Raw genomic sequence first — 9,393 nt, 5'->3', positions numbered from 1 at the left:
CTGTAGACCAGGCTGGCCTCGAACTCAGAAATCCGCCTGCCTCTGCCTCCCGAGTGCTGGGATTAAAGGCGTGCGCCACCACACCTGGCTCAGTCTAGTCTTCTTGAGGGCATTGAATCCCATCATAGATGGTTATGAGTTATGCAGCTTCCAGGGATTGAACTCAGGACCTCTAGAAGAGCAGTCCATGCTCTTAACCGCTAAGCCATCTTTTCAGAATTCTCACGTTTTGTTCTTAGTGCTTACATGGCTCTTCACAACTGTAACTCAAAGTTCCAGTGGGTGTGATGCTCCCCGTGGCCTCCTGCAGCACTGCATCTGGTGCACAGGAACACCCACACGGTGCACAGGAACACCCACACAGGTGTGAGTAAATTGAATCCCAGCACTGGGAAGGCACAGGCAGGTGCAGCCCTAAAAATTTGAGGCCAGCCTGATCTACATAGTTCTAGGACAGCCATGCTACATGGTGAGACCTTGGGTCAAAGGAAAAGAAAGACTGGTTGTCACGTAAGCCTCTTTATGTCTCTGCCCCTTTGACAACGTGTTTCAAAAATATGAACTCAACCTAGAGATGTTGAGGCTGTTCCAAGTGTGGCCAGCAGGGGTCACTCTGTGCCTTAGCCTCCAGGCCTCCTGACACCCTGCCTGTTCTTGCAACATCAGAACAAGGTGGGCAAAGTCACAGCTTAGCCATCAGGCCTGCATCCTAGAAACACTCCCAGTGCCCAGACATAAGCTTTGCGCTCTTGGGAGTAGGTTATCCTTGCAGGAATGAGAAAACGTCCCTCTAGCCTGAAGTGACTCAACTGACCACCCATGCACAAGTCACAGAGGGACCCCGCACAGGACCTGGCTGGCACAGGCTCACAAACTTTCCAAACAGGAGCTGGGGCATGCGGACGAATGTGCACAGTGCTGCCTGCAAGGTCATTCTCAGAGCTGTGAGCTCCTTTCGGGAGGCTGGTTCCCACTCCGCCTGTCCTGTTCAAGGTCCAAACTACTGAGCCAGCTTCACTCTTGCCAACTCAGCACTAGGGAGGCTGAGGCAGGAGAATCAAAACTTTCAGGCCAGACAACTACAGACCTAGGCCCTGTTTCAAAATTCAAAAGAGTTCAACAGTTTGCATGCTTACTAGTGGCTAGACTAAACCTCCTTCCCTCCCATTACTATTGTCTGTCCATTTGGGGGTTGCGATGATAAACATTCATGTGACCTTAGCCACAGACTTTCACAGTACTCCTTACATTTAGAATCCTCTGCAGATCTGCAGCCCTAGCCAAACGAAGGGCAGCTTTCCTTTGTGCTGCCTTTTCCTGGAATGTTCTGGAGTGACAGCCCCTGCACATTCTCTGTGTGTTTGGGTTCCCTTAACACAAGGCTGGAGGGAATCAAATTGCACGTTGCTCAGTCATTTTGAGTATTGCATACCATTCCACTGTATGCACTTAGCACAGTATTTCTTATCCACTTCTCAATAAATATTAGGGTTTTCAGCTTGAGAACTCCATAGTTTACATACATACATACATATATTAATATAATATATTTTTATACATATGGTAGTTTTGTCTGCACATCACTTTTCTGCCCGGGACCACAGAGGCCAGAAGAGGAGGTCAGATAACCTATGACTGGAGTTATAGATGGTGGTAAGGCACCATGTGACTGCTGGGAATTGAGTCCAATTCCCCTGCAAAGGCAGCCACTGCTGCTAACCACTGAGCTGTCTCTCAGAACCACTTATATCTATAGAAGAGTTATTTTTTATTTGAGTGTGTGAATATTTTGTCTGCATGTATGCCTGGTGGCATGGAGGTCACCATCCACTGTCAGATCCCCTGAATCTGGAGTTATGGATGGTTGTTAGATGCCACTTTGTATCTTTTTTTTTTTTTTTTTGAGACAGGGTTTCTCTGTGTAGCCCTGGCTGTCCTGGAACTCACTCTGTAAACCAGGCTGGTCTGGAACTCAGAAATTCAGAAATTCGCCTGCCTCTGCCTCCTAAGTGCTAGGATTAAAGGAGTGAGCCACCACTTTCCCACTCAGTTTGTATCTTTTAAAAATCTTTAACTATGTCTCATTTTGTAGTGCAGGCTGGCCTCAACATCTCAAATACCAGAGCTGCTGTGAACCAACTCACTCCCAACTCCTTTTGTGGTTTTTTGGTTTTTTTGTTTTTTTAATTAATTTATTTACTTATTTATTATATGTAAGTACACTGTAGCTGTCAGACACTCCAGAAGAGAGTATCAGATTTCATTACAGATGGTTATGAGCCACCATGTGGTTGCTGGGATTTGAACTCAGGATCTTTGGAGGAGCAGTCAGTGCTCTTAACCACTGAGCTATCTCACCAGCCCCCAACTCCTTTTGTTTGTTTTTCTGTCTTAGAGTTTCACGGCTGTGAACAGACACTATGACCAAGGCAACTCTTGTAAAGGCAGACACTTCATTGGGCCTGGCTTACAGGTTCAGAGGTTCAGCCTATTTTCATCATAGCAGGAAGCATGGCAGCATCTAGGCAGGCGTGGTGCAGGAGCAGCCAAGAGTTCTACATATTCATCTGAAGGCAGCCAGGAGAAAACTGAAATTTCACACTGAGCAAGCTTGAGCATAGAAAATCTCAAATCTCACCTCCATGGTGGAAATTCCTCCAACAAGGCACCACCTCCTAACAGTGCCACTCCCTATGGCCAAACATTCAAACACATGAATGTATTGGGGCCATAGCTATTCAAACTACCACAATCTTTCTATGTAATCCTGAATGTCCTGTAACTTGCTATATAAATCAGGCTGGTCTTGAACTCACAGAGCTCTACCTGCCTCTACTCTTTCCTGAATGCTGGGAGAAAAGGTTTGCACTACTAGGCCTGGTTGATCTCAGCACTTATGAAGTAAATGTTGTAATTGTTATTACTTCTATTACTTCATGTATGTTTGCACAGTGGGGGTACAGGCACATGTATGTGACATGTCATGTATCTGGAGGCCAGAGAACAATTCAGAGTCTGTCCTACTTTTCCAACCCTGCATGGTCCCAGGCATTGCAATCTTGTGAGCCAAGTTCCTTTGATCCACTGACCCATTTCAGTGTCTCCCTAGCCCTTCCTTGTAGGGCATCATTTGGTTTTGCCTGGCCTTGACCTTAGGAATTAACCGAAGCTGACCTCGTCTTCCTGCCTCAATTTTCCAAGTGCTAGGATATGTTTATTCTAGACCTGTTAAAAAAGATAAGTCAGTTGTGTTATCCCAGGACTTGAGAGGCAGAAGCAGACAGATCTCTGAATTTGAGGCCAGCCTGGTCTATAAAGTAAGTTCTATGACAGCCAGGGCTACACAGATAAATCCTGTCTGAATAAAACAAAACTAATGAACAAATAAAAAATTTAATTAGTTTAGGATGTTTGATATAGTGACATGTTGATGAACTCAGGCCATTATTTATATGATGCTCTCAGTCATATTTGCTTCAAATCTTTGAGTGAATATATATTAGTTTCTATTGACTAGATACACAGAGCTGTGGCTGTGCCATAGGATGAGTATACACTGGATGCCCATCTGTATTGTCTGTTAGCCAGGAAGGAGAAAGTCCCCAGGCGTCACTGTTCTTCACACAATGGCTTCAAATCTGCTGGTTTAGAAATGACTTTTGCCGGCCGTGGTGGCCCACGCCTTTAATCCCAGCACTCGGGAGGCAGAGGCAGGTGGATTTCTGAGTTCAAGGCCAGCCTGGTCTCCAGAATGAGTTCCAGGTCAGCCAAGGCTACACAGAGAAACCCTGTCTTGAAAAACAAAACAAAACAAACAAAAAGAAACGACTTTTATCTGGAAACACCCCAACTCTCCAGCAAAATTGAGCAAATCTAACTAATTAATCCAAACAATGGAATACTATTTAATAAGAAAGGAGGACTGAACACAGCTCATCAGGTAAGAAGACTGACTGGCTGCTCTCACAGAGAATGCGGGTTTGTTTCACACATTGTAGCTCAGGACCACCTGTGACTCTGACCCAAGGTCATGCAACACTTTCCTCTGACCTCTTTGGGCACCAGAGACACACATGGCACTTAGACAGACATGCAGGCAAAGCATTCATACACATAAAATCAAACCAAATAAATCTTAAAAAAATAAGTTATTTATTTATTTAGACGGACAATGGTGGCACATATTTTTTATTCTGAGCACTCTGGGAGGCAGAGGCAGGCATATCTCTGAGTTTGAGGTTAGCCTGGTCTACAGAGTAACTTCTAGGACAGCCAGAAACCCTCTCTCAAAAACCAAATAAATAAGTGAAAATATGAGAAGCTCGTGTCACATACGTCAGGGTAGGCTCGTGTGTTAGTGTGCCGTGCATGGCTCTTTTGATACAGTGTCTCATTCTGTAGGCCAGTCTTGGAAGACAGAATACATGGATCTTCTGCCTCAGCCTCCTGAGTGTGCTAGGATGACAGACATACATCACCATGTGTAAAACTATAGTGTTCTGAAAAGCTTTAATCTGCAGTGAATTAAGAGTCTTTGTCATCTTTGTTGTCTAGCACAGTAAAAGCACAGTTTGCATAGCACACACATTGTGTGAGGTGCTCTAGATCCAGCAGGAGGCCAGGTATGGTGACTCACACCTACAATCCAAGTGCTCGGGAAGCCGATGCAGGAGGATTCTAAGCTTTCTGCATGCCACCCAGCCTGGGCTGCTCAGCAAGACCGTGGCTCAAACAAATGAATGTAAAAATAAGGCATACTGTGTAGTATCTGTAGGCTCTACTCAGGTGCCATGTCACTTCAGGAGACATTTCCTAGGCTGCAAGTATGGGTAGAATGATTACGTTGTTAGTAACTGTAGTGATTGAGGGGCACAGTAGACCTCTTGAGCTTGAATTTATTCTGGCTATCAACAGATATTTGGTGGACGCCTGTATCTTCTTCTTAAGCCACGAGGAAAGGCTTCAAGAATGTTCCATTCGCGGTAGGAAATCGCTACCTGCCAAGCCTCCAGCCACACTCATTCAGTACCACGCGACCCTGGACAGCTCCGGGATGGAGGCCCTCCTTCCGGAACTATGTTGCCCAGTAGTGTTTCCTATCGGAATCATTTGGTAGCTGCACTCAAATTTAGAAAGGAGGAAACTGCTTTCCGGAGCCAGTAGGCGTTGCAGAAGGATTGGCAGCAGCATCGGCCAATGGACTATGAGTTCTGTCGAGTGGCACTGACAATGTCCAATAGACGCTGACGTGGGCAGGGCGTAGGTAGCAGCTCGCAGCCCCGGGGGTCTCGGCTGGTCCGCTGCGGCGGGGTCCGGACAGCAGGACAGTTGGCGGCAGGTGGCACTGGCTGGAGGCTGTCAGAGGTACAAGAGGGGTCAGGGCGTGGCCTGGGCGTGGCGGGCCTGGGGCAGGGCGGAGTCGAGGGCCCTGGCTGACCGTGCCTGCCTGTTCACAGAGTCCTTGCTTCAGTGTGAGGCTGCGTGGAGCACACAGTAGGCGCACAATAAGTGCTTAAGGAAAGACCGAGCTTGTTGCCCACCAGCCCTGCCCCGACTGGCCCGATTTTGAGAGCACCCGAGGTATCCCTACCTGACCCGGTCTTCTAGCATCAATTGGGCGCCTGTTGTATGCACTTTGCCTTGTGTTCACAGCAGTGGAGGGAAGGACTTTAAGGAAGTTATTTTTGTTGTTAATTTTTTTTTAAATTGTAGTAATTATGTCCTTTATAATATTCCTCTATATTATTTTAATTTTAAAGTTTAACTTAATTTTAACCTTATTTATTTCATCCTAATTAATTTTCTTTCGTATTTTATTTTCCTTTTTAAAATTTACTTTTCTTCTTTTTTTTTTCGATAAAATTTACTTTTCAAATTTATTTTATGTGTCTCTGTTTATGCACATGTGTGCAGTGCCCAAAGCAAAGAAGAGGGGAATAGATAGATCTTTCTAGGCTAGAATGGAACCTGGGTCATCTGCAAAAACAGCCAGTGCTCTCAACTGCTGAGTGTCTCTGCTGCTACTATCTTATCTTATTATTTCATTTATTTATTTATATTTCTTTCCAAGTCAGGGTTTGTCTTTGTAAATCTGGCTGTCCTGGAACTCACTTTGTAGACCAGGCTGGCCTCGAACTCAGAAATCCGCCTGCCTCTGCCTCCCAAGTGCTGGGACTAAAGGCGTGCGCCACCACTGCCCACCTGTATTTTCTTTTTAATTTTTGTTGTATTACTTTATTCTGAGGTAGGGTCTTCCTCACTGTCCAGGCTGATCTCAAATGTGTAGCTGTTGTCCCGCCTCACCCTCCTGTGTACTAAGATGATAGTCACATCCCTTCAGACTGTGTGTGTGTGCACATGTGGGGAGCCTAAACTTCCATATCAGTGTCTTCCTTGATCGCTCCCATAATTTAACATTTTACATATATGTGTGTTTTGCTTCTTTTCATGGCTGTGCACCTGTTGGGAACAAAATAAAGGGGGACCCTGGGGGCCCTGGAGAAAAGTTGGGGAGGAAAAGGGGCCTAACGTCCTGCCAGGGTTCCTGTGCTCTGGGCAGGCAGACGCAGGCAGAGCTGCCGGACGCTTTTCCACAGGGTCCTGGGTGAGCATGCCTGACTCACGCAGTGGGGGTGGAAAAGGGGCAGCCCCCAACCAGGACCCCCCCCCAAACTACCTTGCTAGCACCTCAGGGTTGTGGGAGAGAGGGAATAGGGTCGAAGAAGTTCCCAACACTAACTAGAGTGTGCAGCGGAACTTGAAGGAGCAGAGACTGTCTATGGCTTAAGAGCTTTATTATAGAAATGCAGGGGAAAGAGAGAAGGGAGAGAGAAAGAGAAGAGAGAGGAGAAGACAAAGAGAAAGGGAAGAGGAAAGAGAAGTGTGAGAAGCAAGAGGAGTGAGACTAAGAGAGTGAGGTGGGGGCTGAGCACCCCTTTTTATGGTCTTCCCTGTTGCTAGGTAACTGGGGAGGAGTTTAGCCTGAAGGTCAGAAGCTTGGGCCATTGCTTACATGACTACTGAGGGGGCTGTGGGAGGTGGTACCTTAGTCAGGGGCCAGAGTTCTAGGAGCATGAGGGAACACCTACCATGTCATGTAGGTGAATTATGACCATCGGGGTTCAGACCTCAGCTTGACTGGAGACCAACCTGCAATTCCCCACATGCACCCCTTATGTGCCTGGTGCCTGCAGAGGCCAGGAGGGGCATTGGGTCCCCAGGAGCTGGATCTACAGGTGGTTGTGGTCCACCATGTGGGTGCTGGGAACCAAATCCAGGTCCTCTGGAAAGGCATCCAGTGCTTTCAGCCTTGAGAGCCTAGAGCTGTTGACCAGGCCAGAGTGGCTGGACAGCATGTCCCTGTGGTCCCCTGTCTCCACCTCCAAAGTTCCAGGACAACCCAGATATATACAGTCCCTTTGGTGCAGTAGAAGGGACAGGGCTAGGGCAGGGACAGGATGCCTCTGACTGCAGAGGGTGAGCCCGGGTGTGGTCAGCAGCACGAGGGAAGCAGCTTCACTCCTAATGACCCATGCTTTGTGAGGCAGGAGAACATGTAAGAAAAACCCTACATTTTGGCCACCACATCCACTGAGCCACCCTGCATCTGCCCTGCACCAAGCCTCAAGGTGGGTACCAGGGATGCAGCTGGGAGCAGGAGTCAGGTGGTCTGCAGGAGGCCTTCCCAGGGACAGAATATAAAGATACCTGTGGAGGATCCATGGATGTGGGGTAGGATGGGCCAGGGCGGGGATGCTCCAGGCAGATGAAGTAGTCTGTGTAAAAACCCTGGGGCTGGCACAGTCTTGGCAATCAGGACTCTGGCAGGCTGGTGTGAGTTGAGTTGAGTTGAGTTGACACCAGTTATGTAAGGCCTATCCTTGGGGTAACAGGTTGAGATTCTCTGTCAGGGCAGCAACACCATGAGTGCTCTAGTACCAATGGGATCATTCCATGCTTGTGCTTAACCTGGAAGCTACTCAGCTCAGGTGGCTACCAAGCAGCTGGCAGCAGGGAACCAGGAGCTAAATATATTCAGCTTCCTGTGCCCTGCATGAATGTGTGTCTGTGTGCATGTATGTGAATGTGTGTCTGTGTGCATGTATGTGAATGTGTATCTGTGTGCATGTGTGTGAATGTGTGTCTGTGTGATGTGTGTGAATGTGCATGCGTGTGCATGTGTCTTTGTGCATGTGTGTGCATGTGTGTGAATGTGTGTCTGTGTGCATGTGTGTGTAAATGTGTGCCTGTGTGTGAATGTGTGCATGTACTGAAAGCCAGAGGTAAACACCCAGTGTCTTGCTCAGTTGCTCTCCACCTTAGTTCTGGAGTCAGGGTCTCAGGAACCTGGAGCTCATTGGTTCCTTGCAGCTGGCTGCCAGCAGGCCCTGGGTAGCCTCCTGTCTGAGGTCCTGCCTGCCTGCACCACCTCCCTAGCCCTGTGTCCTTACCTTCAGTTGTATAAGCGTGTATGCCCATGTCTGTGAGTGACTCCTAGAGTAGACTATTAGGCCCAGTGTGGCTGACTGGTCACCACCACTACTTAGTGACTACACAGCTAACATGTCTGCCCTGTCCTCACAGCTTCTGAGCAGAACCATGAGTGCCTGGCCCTGCAACTGGGGCTGGTAGCCCCCACAGCCTTTGGCCTGTGACTCCATTTGTGCTTTGGCCCTGTGTGACCCAGGCGGCCACCATGACGAAGCTTCTGGTGGCCAAGGTCCTCTGCATGGTGGGCGTGTTCTTCTTCATGCTGCTGGGTTCCCTGTTGCCCGTGAAGGTCATCGAGGCTGACTTGGAGAAGGCGCACCGCTCGAAGAAGGTCCTGTCCCTCTGCAACACCTTCGGGGGTGGCGTATTCCTGGCTACATGCTTTAATGCACTGCTGCCTGCAGTGAGGGACAAGGTGAGGCCTCAGTGGGGAGCTGGGGGACTGTGGGGCTCAGGTGCATGCATGTGTGTGTGTGTGTGCGTGCGTGTGTGTGTGTGTGTGTGTGCGTGCGTGTGTGTGTGAAGGCCAGAGGTTGGTGTCTTCTGTAGTCCTGTTCACCTCGTTTTCTGGGACAGGGTCTCATTGAACTTGGAGTTTACTGCGGCAGAAGAGGCCAGGAAGCCCCACGGATCCCTCTGCTTCTGCTCTCTGCCCTGGCCTGTGCTTACAGGCATGTGCCACCACACCCAGCCTTCCAGATGGGTTCTGGGGTTACAGCTCATGTGGCAAAGCAAACCAGCATCTCCCAAGCTCCCGTGGATTCCAACACAGATGCCTGAGAAGACAGGGAGGAGAAAGCAAACTGTCGTGTGACCTTATGTCAGACGCTTCCCTCTCTGAGCTGTGTGACCTTATGTCAGACGCTTCCCTCTCTGAGCTGTGTGACCTTATGTCAGACGCTT

At 48.5% G+C, this 9,393-nt stretch overlaps 1 protein-coding gene across 3 annotated transcripts in view; it reads left to right on the top strand.

The window, feature by feature from the left end:
• Positions 1 to 5,261: 5,261 nt before the first annotated feature.
• Positions 5,262 to 9,393, top strand: part of Slc39a3 (solute carrier family 39 member 3) — an 8,981-nt gene continuing 4,849 nt past the window's right edge. The window contains exons 1-3 of one of the 3 annotated variants that reach the window (XM_021173996.2): positions 5,262 to 5,364; positions 7,548 to 7,628; positions 8,584 to 8,905. In XM_021173996.2, coding sequence (XP_021029655.1) covers positions 8,696 to 8,905 — 210 coding nt within the window. In that variant the 5' untranslated portion in view covers positions 5,262 to 5,364; positions 7,548 to 7,628; positions 8,584 to 8,695. Of the gene's footprint in view, positions 5,365 to 7,543; positions 7,629 to 8,583; positions 8,906 to 9,393 lie in introns of all 3 variants that reach the window. The other 2 variants (XM_021173995.2, XM_021173994.2) reach the window with 2 other exon arrangements.

Source organism: Mus caroli, chromosome 10, assembly GCF_900094665.2.
Source record: "Mus caroli chromosome 10, CAROLI_EIJ_v1.1, whole genome shotgun sequence".
In the NCBI taxonomy this organism is placed as follows: Eukaryota; Metazoa; Chordata; class Mammalia; order Rodentia; family Muridae; genus Mus; species Mus caroli.
Note: the sequence above shows the minus strand (reverse complement) of the source record. Positions and strands in the feature narration are given on the sequence as shown.